Source organism: Quercus lobata, chromosome 7, assembly GCF_001633185.2.
Source record: "Quercus lobata isolate SW786 chromosome 7, ValleyOak3.0 Primary Assembly, whole genome shotgun sequence".
Lineage (NCBI taxonomy): Eukaryota > Viridiplantae > Streptophyta > Magnoliopsida > Fagales > Fagaceae > Quercus > Quercus lobata.
The window spans coordinates 1,150,257-1,172,426 of record NC_044910.1 but is presented as its reverse complement, the minus strand read 5'-3'; the positions used below and the strand labels follow the sequence as shown (position 1 = coordinate 1,172,426).

Below are 22,170 nucleotides of genomic sequence, written 5' to 3'. Positions count from 1 at the left end.
TTATACACCAACTTGGCAATTGTGGTCTTCCCCAAACCTCCAATCCCAACTATGGGAATTACACTGACATTTCCATAAACATCATGCTGCATTAAAAGATTTATTATCTTTTTTGTGTCATCATCCCTACCGATGACATTCTGAGAAGGAATAAATGAGTGGGTCATGTCCCTCCGGTACATTGTTGTCTTCCTATCTTCAAGTTGTGCAGTAAGATTGAATTCCGCCTTAATATCTGAAATATCGTCTACCCTCTCCCTAATACCCTTGATTTTACGTGCCATTTCAAAATGGAATACAAGTGGATTAGAACCAGAAAAGAAATAACCCACCTTTTTGCGAGTGCTCCTGCATCTCTTCATTACTTCCTTCTGCAGAATTTGATATTGAAATTCATCTAGGACATTCTCCGCATCATTAAGGACATCTTTGAGCTGTCCTAGCCAATGGTTCAGCCTATGGTCACTTTCTTGCTTCTCCTCAGCATCTAAGAGTACGGCCTTCATGGCTAAACAGTGCACTCAAGCTTTTTCAGATTGCTTTGTACGCCCCATGCTGAGCTGAGCTCCTCGTAAATAAGGGATCCAAGCAGCTCCATGATCTTCCCTGCAATGCAATAGGCATTTTGAGCCATCTTCTTGTGGTGGTGGGATGGAAAGGAATTTGATGGTTAAGTGAATCAATGCCTTTTTAAGTATTAGCAGCTGTTTTCATTATAGAGCAATTCCGAGAGGGCAGATATAATTGCAAATAGGTGAAGCAAAATTGTACGTAGGTGGATTTACTGCACCATGGATCATGACTTGACTTGGCACACAATTCTTTTTAGGCCGTAGGCAAAGCATGGAATAAGAATGACTTAAGCATTGAGACAAAGTATATATCTTTTAATTTGTTGGGGCGGAATCATTTTCCTTTAAGTAAATTAACTATTCGATACATACTCTAGTTGAGAATAGATTTGGTGGAATCTCATTATTTGTTTGAAAGAAAAAAGAGGGGGCTAGATAGAATCTGTGACATACTATGCAAAGAATGATGCCTTTCTTTCCAATGTTGGCTGGTGCAGGGGACATTCTTTGACTTGATAAGGGATGTTGGCTAACGATATTCTCTCTTAAATTGAATATCTGTATCCATAATAGTACTATGGATTACAATTGGCTTGGAATTGGGATTAGAATCGGATTCCTAACTAGCAGTTCAATGTATTACATCAGAGAATAATTCATATCGTTCACTTCTAACAAATTAAATCAATGATTGCAGGTGTTTACTTACACAAACAATGGTAACTTTATTCATTTAATCATACAATTCTAACACTCCTATAATCATTTAACCACGCAATTCTAACATGCTTGATTTGAAACAGATGATTAGTAAGTTCAGAGGAAAATGATCTTTCTTTTTCTTTTTCTTTTTTTAAAATTTTAAATTTATTTAGCTTCATTTGATGGCTTTTTAAAAAGGATGTGAAGCTTTTTTGTTTTTTGTGGCTGTAATGTTCTTTTGTTAATACTTTAAAAAAAATGAAGAATTGTTGAAAGAGTGAATGACAATAATTTATGGTAGTGATAAATGAGCAAACAACACAACCTTGTTCGGGGGTGGTTGAGATGACACGAAGGTAAGCAAAAAAATGTTATTTGATTTAGAAGAAGTAAATAAGAGAAAACTTACAAGGAACCCTATAGACAATACATAAATTGGGGAAGAGTAAATCCATACTCTTACAAAAACTAGTAAAATCATAATAACCAAACACCAAATCAAACCTTCTACTTCTTCCTCTCCTCTCTTTCTAAGTCAAATATGGCTGCTCATTGAAAGCAATTCTTTTCTAAAAATTTTTTATCCAAGAAAGAAAATAAGAGAGAAAAAGAGATAGATAGAGTCAGAGAGATAATTCTACTGCTTAATTAAGATTTAAACTTGTCTATCTATTGTTCTATACATCTCTATAGAAATGATAAAAGGGATATCAAAAAGACATTAGCATTTATATTTAGGGAAAGTGATTAAAGATGTGATGTGGGTATAGGGTTTTCTTTCTCATTCCTGTTGAGGAAGTGCTAGCCAGAGAGAGCTCAGAGCTCGGAGATGATGGAAGTACTCTGCAATTGCCAGAAAGCACCTTGCAGCTTGACAGGTTGTGAGGATTTGATGCAGTCGTCTGGTGCCTCAGATTATCTGCCTGTAAGTTTATTCATTTTTTTTTTTATTCAAGAAATGTTGCATAGAATACATCAATGCAAGAAAAAATATAACATGTAGAATCTAGAACTGACTTTAAGAGAAGAAAAAGCACTATTTGGTATATTAAACTTTAAATTTGAATAGTTTTCCAGGGCACATGAGTTGGACCTTAGCGCAGCCAGTGTAGTTGGCTTGTCAAATTGGCTATAGAATAGAATTATGAGAATGTGTCAATTTTATGGTAAATTGTGGACGTATAATTATTCTAGGTAAAATATACATGTCATATATATAGACACATTTTTCTAGACATTTGACAAGAATAAACTATACCCTTTTAATTTTTCTTTTTATTCTTTTCTAAATCATTCAGAACATTAGAAACCCTTTTTTTCCCCTGTAATGCATTTATCTTAATTAACACAAAGGAGTTACTATCTCTATTTGTCGCATATGTAGGTCATATATTTCAAATTGAAACAATAATGATGATAGTGTACTAGGTCCAAACCAAGGAAAACAATACCACTATAAGTCAACTTATGACTAAATGGTCATGCTTAGGTGTTTGATTTGCTAATAGCCCTTGGATTTTTGTATTTTTGTATTTTTATGGCTATAATTGGAATCTCACATTTTTGCCTAAACCGCCTTAACCGTCTCAGAGAGTTCGCCAAGGACAGTGTCCGCCTTGTTAAGCGTTGCCACAAGTTCGATTGCAAAGGTATTTCTCTCTCTCACAAGTTCAACATGCACTTGATGATATTTGTCCATTTTTGTGAGTAGTACTGATTGCATGCAATTCTCTGATTAAAGTAAATACTTATTTGGATGATTCAGGATTGGTTTCTAGAATTATCGTCATCTCGTTTAATTATGAATTAATTTCATGTATTTCTCGACATGAATGGAGGCCATTAGATTAGAGTCATTGTTTGTCAATTTGACAAAATCCAAACTTCAATTTTAGTCAAATTTCAATTTCATCACTCCACTATTGATTGGGACAACATTGTCCCCCAACTTCCAAAAATCCAAGTAAATTTTATATTATAGGAGAACCTAGCTTCAATTCCAAAAAAAAAAAAAAAAAAATCAATTTAATACATAGAGTTTACTTTTTGAGGTCTGTTTGGGAATAGCTTATTTAAGGGGTATTTGGTTCATCAATTTTCATAATTCATATCTCTGTTTCCATAACTCATAACTCAAAAAGGGTGGGACCTATAGCTAGAAGTCCGTTTGGCACTATCATAACTCTGTTTCCATCACTCAATTATCTGATTTTTGAGTTATAGAAACTGAAAACACCTAAAATGTTTTTTTAGTTTCAATAACTCATAACTCAATGGCATTTCCATAAATAACACTACATGGAGGGACCCACTGTCAGACTTTAGCCACAACTTTTGACCTTCTCTTTTTTTTTTTTTTTTTTTTTTTTTTCTTCACTGTGTTGCATTTCTTCATCTTCTTTTTTTTCTTTTTCCTTTCACACTAGGTGGCTTCTTCTTCTTCCTTCTGATCTAGGTTTTTTTTTTTTTTTTTTTTTTCCTTCTTCTTTCACTGGGTTCAGTGATCTGATCTGGGTTTTTTTTTTTTTTTTTTTTTTTTTTTTTTTTTTTTTCAACTGGGTTCGGTGATACTGAAAAAAAAAAAAAAAAAAAACACCGAGTGAGAGGTATGGGACCCACGAACAATGTGAAAAATATTGAGTGATAGCAAGTGAGTGATGGTGCCAAACGGGTAGGGTATTTTAAGTGATGAGTAATGAGTGATGAGTGACGGAAATTGAGTGATGAAAATTATTGAACCAAACATGGCCATAGTTTTTTGTTAAAATCCTTTTTGTTGAAAGTGTACAAAAATACTTGTAGTATGAAAATGTGAGAAAAAGTGAAATTTTAAAAAGTTGTACATAAAATAGCTTATACGGTCGTCACAAACACAAACTTGGTTTAAAAGTTATGAGTGAAAATTTTTGACACAATTAAATACATAGGGATAAATTGATACTACCCCCATTGTTAGAAGATTAGAAATTGTAGTATGGCTTTTTGAAAATGATAATGAAAATTTGACACAGAAGCATTATGAGAAATTGTGAAATTGATTTTATGATCTTATTGATGGTATTCTTCCTCTACCATTTATTGGAGATGGTTTGAATATGATCTTTGTTTTTCTTTGGCATTTTGGTTTGGTGCAACGAATGGTTCTTAGTTTTTGCTTTTAGTCTCAGTCTCAGAATTGTAGATTTTGGTACTTGCAGGCATTGGTGATAACTTTTGTATAGGTTGAAAACTCAAATTGTTGTGATGCTACACAATTCACGACTAACGATCATATGTATATATATATATTTATATATATATTTATTTCAAAGAGCTTATCAGGTTATTAGTAAAGTAGTGGTTTCTGCTTGTGTATCACTACCATTGTGGTGTATCACACCATTGTATAAATGCCTATCTAAAAAGTGTTCTCTTTTCTAAAACGTCCTGTAGTTTCATCTCTATTTTGTTTCCATAATATACAACTCTCAATGTGTATTGTTTAATCATGCAATGTACTTGTGATGTGATAACCATCAGCACTAGCCATCTATATTACTGCAATTTAAAGGCATCGCTCTATTTATTATTGGGGCAAATAGTTTGACAATGTGATGTTTACATTTTTGATAAGCTGTACTTGATGTCATCTGTTTGTACATCCAAATTTTGTAGAGTTTCCGATATTAATGTTTATAAGTAAGCTGTTGAGTGGCTGTTCCTGAGATGCTTTTGATAGTTGTAATATAATGATATATGGATTTTAGTCTCCTCTAGCTACTTGAAGTAGGTCATGGATTTTGTGTTTGAATGAAAATGCAGGTCATGTGAAGAAGCACTAATTTGCTAGAGGTCGAAGGCAGATGGGTCAGAGTGATACTTAATGTTAAAGAGGAATGCTTAGCAAGTAGCTTCTTAGGTCTTATTTGATTGGCTTGGATTTGCGATTAGAATCTGATTCCCAGCTAGCAGTTCAATGGATTACATCAGAGAACAATTCATATCCTTCACTTCCAATAAATTTAATCAATGATTGCAGGTATCTACTTAGACAAACAAGGACACAGAGACAAATAGATGTGCAGGTATCCACTTCATGACACATATCCCACCTTTTTTATTACTTCTTTCTTTTGGGACCATATAAGGATGGTGCAAATGCATACAGCATACCCCTAACTTTTTGTATATATTTTTGTTGGTTGTAACTTGTAGCTTATTTTGGTGCATAATACTTCGATTGTATTTTGCTAAGTTGATAAGTCCTCTCCATTTGCATGCCCAAAAAAAAATAAAAAAATTGTGTCCACTACTTGGACCATGTATGTCAAACACCAAAGTGTCTTGCAACTGCATGCTATTTTTAGCTAGACGTGGACCACTTAAAAATAAAATTAAAAAAGAGTCCTTGATAACGGATATTTCTATGGCATTTATTTATGAATCATTTTTAAAAAGTTTTAATACTACTTTCATGGGAAATATAACAAATTATCAAAAAAGTTAGTTACTTTTATTAAATCCCATAAAAAAATTTAAAAAATAGTTATTAAACCAATGACTTTAGGGCATTCGTTAATTATTTTTTTTTCAAATTAAAAAAACAGAAAAAAAAAATTAAAGAGGATAAGATATATTTTATTTTAGGAACAAAATTATGAGTCATTCTTCCGTTTGGAAGCCTTAGATAGTTGCCAAAGTGAATTAATACTAGAGCTGGCCTTAAGTGTAAAAGGTAACTTAAGAGAGATGAAAACCACACAAAATCAAATAAATATCATGTCTCATATTTAATATAAAAAAATGGAGAACTAAAATAGGGATTCCCTACTTTAAATTAAAATGAAGGATTATTACAAAAAGTAATTATTTTATTGAATCTGGCTTGTGTTGCTATGGCCTCAATTGAGTTTGAAGCGAGGGAGAGAAAATCATTGAACTTATAAACGAAATCCTTTTCTACACATTGACTATAATGCCTTCCCTCCTTTAATACACCCTTGGCCCTATATTCTAATCATGTTTAGAAGATCCAACATTGTACTGAAATATCATTAATGTATTATCTTTCAAATAAAAATGTGACTCTCTTTAATTTAATGTGCATTGAATTTTCTCATAAAATAAAAGGCTGGTTTGAAAAATTACTAACGTTATGTTTATCAATTTCTAAAAAAGTAGATCGTATTATGAATCATGCCCAAATGGAATAAAAGATCAAATGAAAAGAATTAACACCTTTTAATGTTTTCAAACAAAGACTTCCAGCTTCGAAAATAAATAAGTAAATGTGTATTAAAAAGAAAATATTAGCTTATCAAATAAAATAAATGACATCTTATAAGTAGGATTTAGTTAGCTTAACTAGTCAAGTATCTTATAATCGAATAAACTCTTTTTAGTGTCTTTACTTTATGATAAAAAATTGTTGGGGCATTTTAATATTATATAACTAAAATTGATTTGTATTACAACATAAATGTAAAAATGTGAGAGTTAATATAAAAGATTAGGAATTAGTGAAAATGTTTAATCCCACATTGAAAATGAGAGAGATTATTTTATTCATTTTAATTGTGGTGATTAATAAGCTAATATGTATTGATTCAGATATTGAGTTAGATACATGCGCAATAGAGAGGTGAAGAGAGAAGGTGTCCAAATAGTGTTGTGTAATTTTTTTCTAACAAGTTATTGTGCCACAAATCTATTCCCCGCTTTTTTTGTGTATGATACAGCGGTTAGGACTTGAATTTATAAATAATAGTTAAATGGAATAAATTACAAACAAATTTCTCTAGCAGAGAATGATTAATTTAATAATAGATTACAAAATGTACATTCTGATCGAATTCGTTTGCAATACCCTCATCAACTAAAACGTACCCATAGATGTCAAGCTCAACTTGGCCTTCCAACAACTAACAATTCGGTGAATGACCAATACCATAGAATAACCCCTTTGCCTCAAACACAGATTTTGAAGTAAAATTCCAGACGTCTGGCCTTTTGTATTGCTAACAATATCCATGGTCTCTGTATTGAAGTGCACGGTTATATTTGGATTGTTGTACACTCTGAAACGTTCAAGAATTAGTGTCAAGGTAGCTAGAGGGTCATTGCAAGTTCCACAAGACAATTGTAGGTTTAAACAAATGGCATAAATGAGATTTAACATTCTTTGAAGTGGCTTTCAGTAGAGAATTTAAATTATAACGACCCAAGGAAAAGCGCTAGTCACATTTGCGCTATACCTCAAAAGAACTAGTCACAATTGAGGTTCCTTGTAGTTGTTAATAAAACTCAGTTCAACCTAGTAAATACTCGATGTGGGACTCATCACATATCTACACACATCACACAATCAATCAAATTGGGGTATCACATAAATGATAGAAATTATTGCATGGCAATTGAGGTAAAACTATGAACGTTATATGGTGAGCATCACAATAAAGATTGTGTAAGAAATGTTGTTATAAGCAAGACTACCTTCCTGCAAGTAAAATAATGCACTACTGTCTGCTACATGCCATATTAAAGTTAGAAAGGACCAAAATCAATGCTGTCAACAACAGAGAAATTTAAGGGTGATATACTATAATCTAATTGGCGTTATTTGATGCCCCAACCGCATAGGTATCAATAAGCCACAATGTCCCTCTTTTTTTAATCCTTGTGTACCCAGTAGCACAATTATCGATGGGTACATTTAAATCCTAAAAGTGTCAAATTTTATATATATATATATATATATATATATCAAATTTGATCTCCCCTCTTTTTTTCTTTGCTAATTCTCTCTTTTACAAGGAAAAGCTTCAGAACATAGTGGACTGAAATTACTAGAGAAAGGAATTCTCGAAAGACATGCAAGACCCAGTTCATCAAGGCCAAAATATAAAGAGAAAGCATGTCACATTCTCCAAAATCCAAATAAAACAAGACCATCCCAAATTTTTATTATGAATTAAGTGTTTAATATTATATGAATTTATTTATAAATTTATACAATTCAATTTCAAGTATAAATAAATATATTTCAAGACAATTATACATATAAAAATATAATATTATACATAATTAAATCGAGCTTTTATGTTCACGAATAAATTATTATGTTTGAATTTGACTCATTTAATAATTGAGTCTAAACTTAGGCTTGAGCTTGACTCGTTTGCTAAACAAACGAACATAAATAAGTTTTTTCACAAGTCGAGCTCAAACTATTCATAAATAACTTAGTTTATATACAGCACAACCATGAAGCTCTATATTAATCAAAACAATTTCAAACATATAGGGCACAAAATCAAAATAAATACAAATATAGAAGATGTCGTTGGGCATTGGAAGGTAGCAAATTGTAATGATACATAACATTTGGGAATCACTTAAAAAATTTAAAACTTTAGGTGATAAAATCAAAACTAATCCAAATTTTAGGATATTTTCATTATTATTTTAATTCAAACACGACCCAATTAAATCCATGGACAACCCCTTTTTCACTTTTTTTTCCCTAGTTTTTTCAAAAAATGCTAGCTTTAAACCCTTAAACCTCCAACAGACTATCAATTTGCAGTGACCGAATGTAGAGAATTGTAAGCTGAACTGAACAAATGTGATCAATAGTCCCCCAATTCGGCCAAGCTCCGCATTCCATTCTCCTTAGCCAGCCACCACCTCCAACCCCAACGCCTGACAGCACTCTAAGGAACATCCTAACACTACTCAATTCAATCTTTATGGGTTGAATAGAGTTAATTTTTAGAATTATCATGAGTGGATGTTTCTCAAGCTAAAGAAGTTGTATTGATTTTTTTTGTTTATTTTGTTTAGATTAAGTTGCAAATTACACCCTAAAGTTTGGGATAATTTTGATTTTGTTCATAAAATTTCAAAATTCGAGTTACTCCCTTAACACTAGGTATTGTTTGGATTTGTTTACTTCTGCCAATGTGCTATGCCTACTTGTGTCCGTTAAGCACTAGATTAATCAAAAGAATTTCAAACATATTGAAAATAAATACAAATATAGAGGGTGTAGTTGGGATGCCAAATTTGGCCGGCACTTAACAAAAATTAAGCATGAGCAAATCATAACATTTGGGGATCATATCAAAATTTTGAAATTTAAAGGGATATAATTTGGAATTTAATCTTTTATTTTTTTTTAATTAAAACCCAAGCCAATTAGATCTCTCATGGACAGCCCCATTTTCATTTCTATTTCCCAATTTTTACTTTTTAAAAAAATGCTAGCTTTAAACCCTTAACCCTCCAATGTAGCTTAGATCAGGTCTCCATGTGACCTATGAATATCTTGCTTTATTTTATGTCATTCCTAAATTTCTAGCTCCTTACGTTTTCCCTTTCAAGATCTTGTCAAAGAATTCCAATGTGCTTTGTATTTAACTCTCTGAGAATTCACTGGTAATGTAGAATACGAGAGTGACTACAGAGAAGCAATATGAAGCACTACAAAAGGCATTTAAGATACCTCATAAGGACTTAGAAGCTCGTTTAATGGTATCAAAAAAGCTTCTTACTTTATTTAGGGCAGGTAACCTTGGTCCATTCATCCTTGATGATACCCCTAATGCAAATGCTGTGTCTGGAGCTGTTAGTCACTTCTTCTTTTTTGGTTTAACATTACGGTTGTATATGCTGGTCTTTTCTTCTTCCTCCTTTTTTCCCTTCCTTCTTGTGCTAATGTCTCAAATTTACTCAAGTTGTATTACAAAGCTCAAGTTGTATTTCAAAGTTAACAGATGCTTACATTGAAGTATTTGAAAAATGACACTCGTTGTTCCCAAACCTAAGAACAAACTGCTTGTAATCATTGGCATGTCATTTTTCTCTAAACTTAATTTTAATATATCTTTGTAATTTTGGTTTAAGTTAGAAAAATCTTTTGACAGAAATGAAAATTTATAATTCCAAATACAAATGTCACTTCCTTCAATGTGAATTATACCCCATATTTTCGAATTAAATAAGCATGTTAATATATATGATGCTTATTGCTTACGAAGAAGAAGAATAAAACATGAATATTAGAACGAATGCTTGCACACACCAATCCATGGATCTCTCAACTTTACACGCAAGAATGTACTCAAGGGAGTATACACAACACTTCTTTATTTATTTACATCTCTTACTTTGAATTACAATGACGAATATGTTTATTTATTTACATCATTTAGTTCAAATTACAATAACAGAAATATTTATTTATTTACATGACTTAAAAGGAAATTAAATAATAGAAGTATTTATTTATTTACATCTTGTAATCCAAATTGCAATGAATAAATGCTTACGAATTATGGAAGGAACTTGTGACTTTGAATTGAGCAATGTTCAAATTCTATTGTATGTGACTTATGTCGAACTCCTGAAATGAAATTTGTAATTATATAGTATATAAGAAACTTACAATGAGAATAATACTAGTATAAAAATGATTATACAAAAGAAAAATAAATAAATAAAATTTTAGTATATTCATTCAAGATTATATGCCTTATTGCCCAAACATTGAAACACAATGTTCCATAAACAAGATTTAATTTGTCCATGAATTACTCCTAAATAGATCAATGTTTCTTTTTCTCTTTTTCTGTTTTCCATTTATTTTTATATTTTTGTGAGGAAAGGGTGGGGGGAAAAAATTTAAATACCACTTAAGTTTTTGAATTTTATTTTCAATTTTCATCCAAAAAGATATTTTTTTTTTGTTTCAATTTACTTTAAAACTATTTGGACAAAAAGGGCTAAACATAACCATTAACCAGCATTCAGAATTAGTATCAACTATCAGTAGTCATTGTTAAGCGTAAATAAACTAAAAACTTAAAAACCATAATAAATAATTAAATAACACAAAGAAGAAGAACAAAAAGACAGATATGCCCTTACCTCATCTTCCTTTTTTCTTCTTCTAGGAAGTACTCGCTGACGCCATCTTCTTTTCTATTGTGAACCTGGTCCCTTCGAGTTTAATCAGTGGTACATGAGCAATCTTGTGCGAATCTTCTTCTCTGCATTTTCTACTCAAATCAGGACAACCTTCAATCTGCAATTGTCTTAGTGCAGCGAGAGCTTCCATCCCCTCCGGGAGAGATGACAACTTAGGGCATTCGACAATCTGAAGTGTGTGAAGTGATTTCAGACGTGGCAGCCACTCCGGCAAAGCCTTCAAATTTTCACATTCTTCAATCCTTAGCACCTGTAAAGTGTTTGCAGATCCTTGGAGCCATTGGGGCAAAACCTCCAACTTAGGTAAACCTTCAATCTTCAAATTCTGGAGGCTCAACTTGAGATCTTGATTGTCTTCTCCCTCCATCTCCATCAAACTAAGCTCTTTACATTCAACAATCACCAGGGTCTCTAGGGCAGTTAGGTGTTTGATACTGAGTGATAAAGAAGTCAAACTTGGACAACGTCCAACAACCAATGTTCGAAGATTGGTGAGGCGCCCCTCCATCCCTTCAAACAGACATTTTAGATTCTCACATCCACCTATCATCAAAAATCGAAGAGAATCCAAGCAACCCACTGCCTTCTTCGACAAGCAGATATGCTTTGTTGTAACAACCAAAAACCTGAGGCTGATTATGTCCCTTATACCTTTGGGCAACCGTTCAAGATTGCTGCAATCACCAAGCAGTAAAGTTTGCAAACTGTGCAGCTTGCAAATGGAATCTGGAAGTTGCTTGATTCTGCGATTCTCTGATAGGTCGAGATATCTCAAATGTTTCAAACTTCGGATAGAATTTGGCAACACCTCAAAGGATGAATTTTCCAGATCAAGCACCCGCAAGTACTTAAATCTTGAGATGCATGTTTCAAGTATGGACATGTGTTGCTCTGTTTTGAAAATAATAGTTTGAACTTTGCTCAACCTCTCTAATTGTTTTGTAACTTCTTGCCCATTCTCTAAAATTGACAAATGACAAACTCCTGCAGAAACGGAGGACTTCTTGGTCACTACCAAACACTCACCTTTGGCAATTGAGAGTGCAAGATCATGGACAAGATCGTGCATTTTAAAGGTATAAAGTAACACAGCGTCTTGATCTACATCTTGAAACAAAGATCTTGACATTAACTCCTTGATATACAAGTTACCAATATCTTCCAAATCTTGATTTTCATTGTCAGGTGATTGAAGAAGTCCATGTGCCATCCAAAATTGAACCAAAAGAAGACTTTTGAATTCATAATCCTTTGGGAAAAGAGAGCAGTAGGCAAAGCATTGCTTCAAGTGAAACGGCAATTGATTGTAACTCAACCTCAATGCAGGTAAGATGTCGCCCTCATTCTGTTTTAAATGCCATATCTCATTATCTCTCACAGATTTCCACTCCCTTTCATCAACTTTTGAATAAAGTAGGCTGGCTAAAGTCCTCACTGCCAATGGAACCCCTTTACATTTTTTAACAATGTCTTTTCCAATTTCTAAGAGGTTTGGATAATGTTTTTCTTCTCCTTCCTTAAATGCCAATTTCACAAACAAAGACAAACAATCTTCCTGGGAGAGGCCATCTAAACGGTATGTAGGAGAAGTACCCATAGTAGTAGCAATCGAGTTATTTCGTGTTGTCACTATGATTTTACTTCCATTGCAACCACCAAGTAACAAATCTTCCAATTCCATCCATTTATTACGATCCTCATTCCAAACGTCATCCAAGACAAGTAGAAATTTGTTACCTTTTAAAAGTTCTCTTAATCTAAATTGCAACTCATCCACAGCCAAATTATCTATAAATTTCTTATCTCTCAAAAGTTCTCTAAAGCTATTTTGCAACCCATCCACACCAAAATTCTCATCAATCTTATGAATTGCAGATTTAAGGATTTGTTTTATCAACCTTGTAACATTGAAATCATCAGTCGCACACACCCACATTCTCAATTGAAAATGACCAACTACCAGTTCATCGCTATACACCAACTTGGCAATTGCAGTCTTCCCCAAACCTCCAATCCCAACGATAGGAATTACATCCACATTTCTGCTGGAATTTTCATTTAGGTCCGTCAAAAGATGTATTATATTTTTTTTAGCATCTTCCCTACCGATGACATTCCGAGGATCAACAAAGGAGTGGGTCATGTCCCTCATTTCCTGCATATTTAACTTCCTATCTACAAGTCCTTGAGCAAGATTGAATTTATCTTTCTCAGCTGCAATTTCATCTACCCTCTTCCTAATATTTTTGATTTTATGTGCCATTTCAAAACGGACTGCAAGTGGATTAGAACTCGAAAATAAGTTACTCACCTTTTTGCTAGTGCTCCCCTGTCTCTTCATAACTTCCTTCTGCAGAATTCGGTATTGAAATTCATCCAGCACATTCTCAGCATCTTGAAGGACGTCTTTAAGCTCCCCTAGCCAAATGCTCAGCCTATGGTCACTGGCTTGCTTCTCCTCAGCATCCAAGAGTACGGCTTTGATGGCTTTGACAGTGCGCTCAAGCTTTGTCAGATCACTTCGGACGCCCCATGCTGAACTGAGCTCTTCGTAAATAACCGATCCGAGCAGCTCCAGGACCTTCACTGCGATGCCGTAGCCAATTTCAGCCATGTTCTTGATCTGGTGCAACGGAAACTGGAAAGGAAGTAAATCAAATGTGAGTGCTCTCTTGCTGGGTTGGAAGTGGAAAGTCAGATTTACAGGATGAGAGGCTTTATTATAGGCGGACAGCTTCAGATCTAGGGTTTGACTCTGGGAGATGGGTTCAGGTGGTGTTTGGTTACGGGAAGAGTAGAGGTTTGGGTGGAGCGAAGATTTCGAGAGTGCCTGAGCGTTGTACTGGAGAAAACAATGTAACGTTGAAGATATAATAATACTTCTACGGTGGGGCACAATTTAAATAATAATAATAATATTTTGCTTCAATTACAAAATGCACCTTTTAATATTACCTAAAATTCAATTCAATCTTGTATTGTTGATTTTATTCAATTTGGCCCCTTAAATTTCAACTTTATTTAATTTAATCCTTCTATAAGTGTTTGTCAAAATTGCAGTGTTAATGACTCCCAAAACAATTTTTTTTTCTTACATTAAAAAATTCATAAAATTAATAAAGAATATTTTTGAAAAAATAAAAATTTAAATAATAAAAATTATTATTTGGGATTTAAAAAATAATTAAACTAAAGAAGAATACAAAAAAAAGGAAGAATTAAAAAAAAAGAATGCCTTATTTTTGTAGCTTCTACTATTGGATTGCAAGTAGTGAGAAATTTTTATGTGTTTTAAGTGTATGAGATTTGTGGGTGGTGGTGAATGGGTTTTTGGTGGCTCATGGTGAGCCCAACCCCACCACACACGACCAACCAATACAAACACAACACACAAAACCCAAAATACCTCACTCATTGACTATCAATAATTGGTAATTATAACCAAAACCCCACTACCAAATTCTCACAAACACTAATCTAGCCACTTCATCAAACCTTAAGATCATGCGTTCTTTAGGACCAGCATCAAGATAGGTTCCCATGGTAGAGAAACTATTAAGACCTAGCATGAAATTTAGAGGATTGTATTGAAAGAAATTGAAGTTATATAACTTAATTGAATTTTAGACAAAGTTAGAGGGTGCAATCTGTGATTTAGCCTAATATTTGGTAATGAAGTAAAAATAGTTTCTAACCTCTTTTTTCGTATTTATTTCCATACAAATAAAAAAAAAAAAAAACTCAAGACAAAATTCCAATAATCCTTAAATTAATGGTCTAATAATAATTGTCATAATATAATAATTGCACAAAGAAGAAAAAAAATATGTATACATGAAAGCAATAGAATTTAAATCACTTATAGACTTGGTCTTCTTCGATTAGCTTTTTGCAAAAAAAAAAAAAACCAAAAAACCAAAAAACAAAAAACAAAAAACATATGGTGGACACCTTCACCCTTAGACTCACTCTCAAATTTGTCGCTTAGGGTGGCCACCATAGGTTTAAAAAATTAGGGGGTGTTTGGTATATGAAAATACGTGTAATGTTGTTTAAAAATTAAAAACATGTGTTTGAGTGAGTGTATCAAACGAGGCGTTATTGTTTGGACCTCTTTGTTAAATTTGTAGCGAAATTATTAATTAATTTTCAAAATCTCAATTAAGTGATCCACAATATTATTATACTTCAACACAAATCAAAGATTGCCACCATAAAACAAGAATGTATAAGCGATAAAGTACAATACAAAATTTGGTAACTAAGTAGAAAACTAATTAAGAAACTCTTCAAATGAAACCCCACTCTAATGACACAAACTGAAAAAGTCCTATATAATTCAAAATAAAGGAATAATTACAAATGGTCAAGACTTACAAAACCTTTATATTATAGACCACCCTCTATGCATCCTTTGCAAACAAACCCGCTCTTGGTTGCCTTTGCCTCTAGTACATTAGTCTATGGACCTTCGAAATCTTTCTATAATGATTTCCTCCACGTGAACCATAAACTTTAATACAGTCTCATTGAATAGTTCTCTACAATGAACCTCACAATAATAAATTTTTGTGGTTTTAGTATTTCACAAAATTAAACACTCTTTTCTTGGTACTACGGATTAGATTGACTTAATTTTGAAATTATTATCCCATAAAAAAAAAAAGGGAATTATCATGAGTGGAGATATCTCAAGGGGGAGAAGTCGGTATGGGTACTTTGTTTTTAATTCCAACCCGACCCAATTGAATCCACGCTCCCTTTATTTACCAAGCAAATAATTCAAAAAATTTAATTTGAATTATTAAAAAAAAAAAAACAACCATACAATAAAGCTCGTTTTTAAAGGTTTAAAACTAGTCAAGAGACCCAAATGAATTTTATCATTTTAAAAAAAAAAATTAAATCAGTCATATGATTTTATCATGTACCAAAAGCTTCTTGAACTTGTGGAGTTCAAGCTAAAGGAAGTGATTTCAAGGGAACCTACCCTACTTGTTTTGGTGGTTGGTGTTCCTAACATTGGCAGGTTGCCTTAATTAATTCAATCCGTCAAATTGAACCTACTCTACTTGTTTTGGTGGTTGGTGTTCCTAACATTGGCAAGTTGCCTTAATTAATTCAATCCATCAAATTGAACCTACTCTACTTGTTTTGGTGGTTGGTGTTCCTAACATTGGCAAGTTGCCTTTTTTAATTCAATCCATCAAATTGCATTGCCTCACTTTCTTTGTAAGCTGTTACTAACTTACTATGTATTTCCTAGATTATGTTTGAATATCATTATTGTCTTTAAATGGAACTATGGTGAAGCTTATTAAATTATTGAACAATAACGGCTTTAGTTATCTCTCATAGTGCAGGAGAAGATGAAGCAAGCTACAGTCAGCCCAGTACCCGGTGATACTCAAGATATTGCTGGATACAAAGGCAGGAGATTCTGCATCTTGTGGCTTATATACCTTAGAAAGTAAAAAGAAAACTGAATTTCTAGCTTCATTTTTTTTTTCCTCATACTTGTTAGCATTCAATAATTAAGACTTGGTATTTGAGATTGGACCCCGATATTGTAGGTTTGGTTGTGAATTGTTTAATTGACCATTTTCGCTTAACGAATAGTTGATGTTGTTGCTTTTATGAAAAGTGAACTCGTTGCAAGAAATTTATTTATGACTTGTGGTATATTATTCGACCACAAATAAAGTGAAGGGGTTTACAATGACTTGTGTTATATAACTTATATTCACTGCGATGCCGTAGCCAATTTCAGCCATGTTCTTGGGGGTGGTGAAGAGCAAAGACAATCAAATGTGAAGATGAATGAGTGCTCACTGCTCAGTAGCGAGAATGGTAAAGTGTAAAACATAAAAACAACAAAGCAAAGAGACTTTATTGGATTTGGTGAGAGACCTTAAAAGTATTTTAGACAGTTAAAAGTCATTTATGCGTGGAGGCCGGAGGGTGTGGCCGTGTGGGGACGGAGCTCTGTACCCCGCATGTGCGGACACTATATCTATATATTGGTATTATAGTAAAAATAAAAGGAAAATCAGTTGTATGTATATTAACTCTTTTTATTAAGTTTTTTCATGTATTCAGCCAAAAAAAAAAAAAAAAAAAAAAAGAAGAAGGTTTTTTCATGTAAATTACAGGCATAATCTACAAATATTATTACTATTGATATAGCTTCTAATTAACAAATCAGATGTTTGGTCGTAGATTCACCACACTCTATTCACCAACTTAGATATTTCTAAGTCACCGAATGTAGTTTGCATGTTATGAGTAATTCTCTCTCTTTATTTTTGGAGACCATGCTCTTTTCATTTTGGTAGGGTCCATCTTCACAGTCCCAATATTTATAGTATAAATTTTTCCAAAGCTATTAAAATAAATAAATATGGGTGATTTAAAGTTATGTATATGAATATATAAAATCTTCATATTTCACTATGGATTGCTCAGATTATATATATATATATATGTGTGTGTGTGTGTGTGGATATGTCAAACACTATCACAATTTGAAAAAATATTTATGATTCTCAACCAAAAAAAAAAAAAAAAAAAAATTTATATTCCTTCATATAATTTTGAATTATTTTTTAGAGATTTTAGGTAAAATTTTGTATATTAAGAAAGACTGTTGCTTTTCTTTAATTCTTTTTCATAAATATTATTGTATATGCTCTTTTTTTTTTCTTTTTTCTTTTTTGAGATCAAATATTGTATATGCTCTAAAAAGTAAGAAACAAAATTTTGCTTATTTTTACTAGAAAAAAAAAATTAGGTAACTACTATTAGTTATTATAACATATATTACATATTTTTTACTTATACTACTAATATGGTGTAATGACTATTAGTTATCAATGTTGCATTCTTGGTACAAAGGAATCTTAAAACCGAAAATGACATCATAGAGGTATGTATTCAGATTCAACCCACCAATTAGACAAATTTAACTCAATCCAACCTAGCTTTGACATCTCAAATTAGTTTTTCTTTTTTTAGGGTTAATAGGTTAAATTGTTTTCTAAAAATGAAAAACAAAAATGTGTTGGGTTAGGTTTGGGTTAGCAAAATTTTTAACCCAAATAATTGAGTCAATCTATGTTTTTAGTGGGGGTGGGTCTGTGGTGGGTACACTTTTCCACAGGCCTATAAAAAACTCATTCCATGCTCCTTACCTTAATTTATAATTTTATATATCCTTATCAATCTCCGCAAATTTAGTTGTTCCCTCGGCTCAAATTGCAATCAAAGTCACATTCCAATTCCATATTTCTAGCTTTTTCCTTTTCTTTTAGCTTTTTGTCAAAAGAGGGATTGATCATTGATGACAATGCCCTAAAAAAATGCAAGGAGGCCCCTTCATGCCTTGCCAATTTCCAAGTAAAGGTGAAGAATTGTCAAAAGCTCACCTAATATGCTCTTGTTTTTTGAATCAATGGTGGGGGCGAAGTGGAAAATGATGGAAGCACCTTTGTCGTGGGTCTCTCATTTTTTGGTAGTGGGTTGTGGGACCTTCTTAAAGGCCTGAGCATGTTTCATTTGTATTCATGTAAAGCGAGGAATTGCATTAGTGTTTCACACCACCCTTGTCTGAATGGCCCCTCATTTTTCAAAGCAACGTGCCTGGGATAAAGAAAGTGATAGTGTGATACGAAAAAGTCATTCGAGTTTAGGTGGATAATGGAACAGCAAGGCTGTTTAAAGAGGTCGTAGTTTGTAGTCTGTACTTCTACATGAGAAGCCTCAACGGCTTCCTGTGGAACACTCAAAGCTGTAAAAAGGTTGGGAGGTGATTATAACTAGGCTAGATTTTATGGCTTCTCATGGAGCCTATACATCCTTATTAAATCGATGTTTTAAGCAATTAAGTGCAACATAAATTTTGGTAATGAAGTGGAAAAGTGATGAAAAATGTAAATACCACTCCGAGGACACAAACAATCCTATAAAATTCAATATAATAGAATTGATAGTCTGATACAAATAGTTAGAACTCACAAAACCTTTGAAATCTAAACTTTCTATGCAACCTCTACAAACAACTCACTTGCCAAACCACTATTATAGTTTTGAAACCTTTGGAATCCTTCTTAGTGATTTCCTCCACACAAACCATAACCCTTGACGCACTCCAATAAAACTCCTAACATAACTCAACTTCATCTATACTGGTTGAATTATGTTCATTTTTAGAATTATCACAAGTGGATATTTCTCGAGGTGAAGAAATTGGATTGGATTTTTTATTTTATTTTTTAAGACTAAATTGCAAATTATATCTCTAAACTTTGGGGCAATATTTTGTCCCTCAAAATTTCAAAATTTTGATCTATTCCCTAAACACTAGGTATTGTTTAGATTTGCTCAATTCCATCAACGTGTTGTGCCTGCCTGCCCATTAAGCACTAGATTAATCAAAACGATTTCAAAATAAAGGGTGCAAACTAAGAACAATACCAAATATAAAGGGTGTAAAATCAAGACAAATATAAATATAGAGGGTGTCGTTGGGTTGCTAATCTAGCACTTAACAAACAATTAGACATGGTGTATTAGAAGGGAGCAAATTGAAATGATACCTACTGGTAGGGAAACATATCAAAATTTTAGAGGATAGAATCAAAATTACCCTAAATTTTAGGGATATCATTTACAATTTAGTATTTTCTTTATATTTTTTTAAGTCCTCCACTCCGACCTAATTGAATTTATGGATAGCCAATTTTCACTTATTTTTTGGCAGTTTTTAATACTAAAGTACTATGCTTCACTCCCGGATCCTTTTATTTTTTTATTTTATCTACCAATTAAAACCATAAAAGAAGCTCACTTTAAAGCTTTAAACCCTTCCACCTCCCACTATCAGTTTCCACTCACTTAAAGTTTGTGGTAATTTTGATCTTGTTCCTTAAAATTTAAAAATTTGATATACTACCTTAATGCTAAGTATCATATGGATTTGTTCACTTCCACCAATGTGCTGTGCCTACTTATCCATTAAGCACTAAATTAATCAAAATACTTTCAAACATATAGGGTGCAAAATCAAAATAAATACAAATATATAGAGTTTTATTGGATTGCCAATCTGGCACTTAACAAACAATAAGGTGATACATAGCGTTAAGATAGCTAAAATCATATAAAAAATTTGAAACTTTAGGAGATAAAATCAAAATTAATCCAAATTTGAGAGATATAATTTGCAATTTAGTCTTGGTTTTGTTTATTAAATTCCAACCCCACCTAATTAAGTCCATGGACAGCCCCCATTATCACTTCTTTTACCCAGTTTTTAAAATTATGCTAGCTTTAAACCCTTTCCGAGTATGACAATTAATTTGCAGTGACTGAATCATGAGCTGAAATGAACAGATGTGATCAATAAGCAAAAAAAATTAGGTAACTAGTATTAGCTTCTTCTTTTTCTTTTTTTTTTTCTTTTTTTGGTTGAGAAAAAGCCCCTAAAGCCCCTAAACTGGTATTAGTTATTATAACATATATTACATATTTTTTACTTATACTACTAATATGATGTAATGACTATTACTTATCAATGTTGCATTCTTGTTACAAAGGAATCTTTAAATAGAAAATAACACCATACCATAGAGGTATGTATTTTTGACAAATTTAACTCAATCCAACCTATCTTTCACATCTCAAATTAGTTTTTTCTAGGGTTAATAGGTTAAATTGTTTTTTAAAAAATGAAAAACAAAAATGAGTTGGGTTAGGTTTGGGTTAGCAAAATTTTTAACACAAATAACTGACTCAATCTACGTTATTATTGGAGTGGGTCTGTGGTAGGTACACTTTTCCCTGTGGGTCTGCCATGGGTAGAATTAGGTGGTGTGGGGCTTCATCTTGTGATTCTTGTGAATCTACAATGGGTTGGGTTCTGCCGTGACCGACAAAGATGGTTTAGTGGGGGTGGGTTTGTAATGGGTACACTTTTCCACGGTCCCATAAAAAATATTCATTAATTCCATGCTCCTTAAACCCACGCCTTGATTCATAATTTTATATATCCTTATCAACCCCTGTAAATTTAGTTGTTCTCTCGGTTCAAATTGCAATCTAAGTCACATTCCAATTCCATATTTCTTGCTTTTTCCTTTTTAGCTTTTGTCAAAACAGGGATTGATCATTGATGACAATGCCCTAAAAAATGCAAGCAGGCCCCTTCATGTCTTGCCAATTTCCAAGTTGTAAAAAATCTGAGTATTTGGGAAAATATCTAAGCACGCTCTCTAAATAGAACTTCTGCTCTTATTGAATGAAAAACAGAGAAAATGAAAGTGTTAAATCACAAGATACAACTCCTACGCTATATATACCAGCTGAACCAAGAAGAAGGAAAAAACTAACTCTTAACTACTTTCTTTAAAAAGCGGGAAATAAAACCGTTACAACTAATAACCAGTAAACTGTCAACACGTGTCCATTATTAACTAAAGCAGGTAAAGATTCTGCTGAGACGACATCGTTTGCATAAGGTGAATCAAGTCATTGTGGAAGGAGTAGCAAAACGCTGTCGTATTCACACAAAACGCTGTCGTATTTTGAGCTTCATTTAGTTGCAACTGAAGTGATGCCGTTTTGCACTGATGTGCTTCTTTCTTATTTTCAACACAAGTAAAGGTGAAGAATTGTCAAAAGCTCACTTGATATTATGCTCTTCTTTTTTTTGTATCAATGGTGGGGGCATAGTGGAAAATAATGGAAGCATCTTTGCAGTGGGGCTCTCATTTTTTGGTAGTGGGTTATGGGACCTTCTTAAAGGGCTGAGAATGTATCATTTGTATTCAGGTAAAGCGATGAATTGCGTTAGTGTTTCACACCACCCTTGTCTGAATGACCCCTCATTTTTCAAAGCAACGTGCCTGGGATAATGAAAGTGATAGTGTGATAC

General features: G+C 32.9%; 2 protein-coding genes across 9 annotated transcripts in view; one reads left to right on the top strand and one right to left on the bottom strand.

Annotated features, from left to right (window-relative positions):
- The window catches only part of LOC115952501 (short integuments 2, mitochondrial-like), a 50,534-nt gene that overhangs the window by 5,735 nt on the left and 22,629 nt on the right, over nt 1-22,170 (top strand). For 3 of the 8 annotated variants that reach the window (XR_004083427.1, XR_004083423.1, XR_004083429.1), the window contains 3 exons: nt 2,045-2,199; nt 2,865-2,923; nt 5,076-5,509. The exons of 1 other annotated variant lie outside the window; for it this stretch is intronic. The gene's annotated coding sequence lies outside the window, so the exon portion shown is untranslated. Of the gene's footprint in view, nt 1-2,044; nt 2,200-2,864; nt 2,924-5,075; nt 5,513-22,170 lie in introns of those variants that run through there. 4 more of the 8 variants (XR_004083426.1, XR_004083424.1, XR_004083425.1 and 1 more) reach the window with 4 other exon arrangements.
- On the bottom strand, nt 10,331-14,087 carry LOC115952496 (putative disease resistance protein RGA4). Its single transcript, XM_031069675.1, has 2 exons — nt 11,181-14,087; nt 10,331-10,656 (listed from the first exon to the last, which is right to left on the bottom strand). The coding sequence occupies exon 1, from the start codon at nt 13,852-13,854 to the stop codon at nt 11,203-11,205; it is 2,652 nt and encodes an 883-aa protein (XP_030925535.1). The 5' UTR covers nt 13,855-14,087; the 3' UTR covers nt 10,331-10,656; nt 11,181-11,202.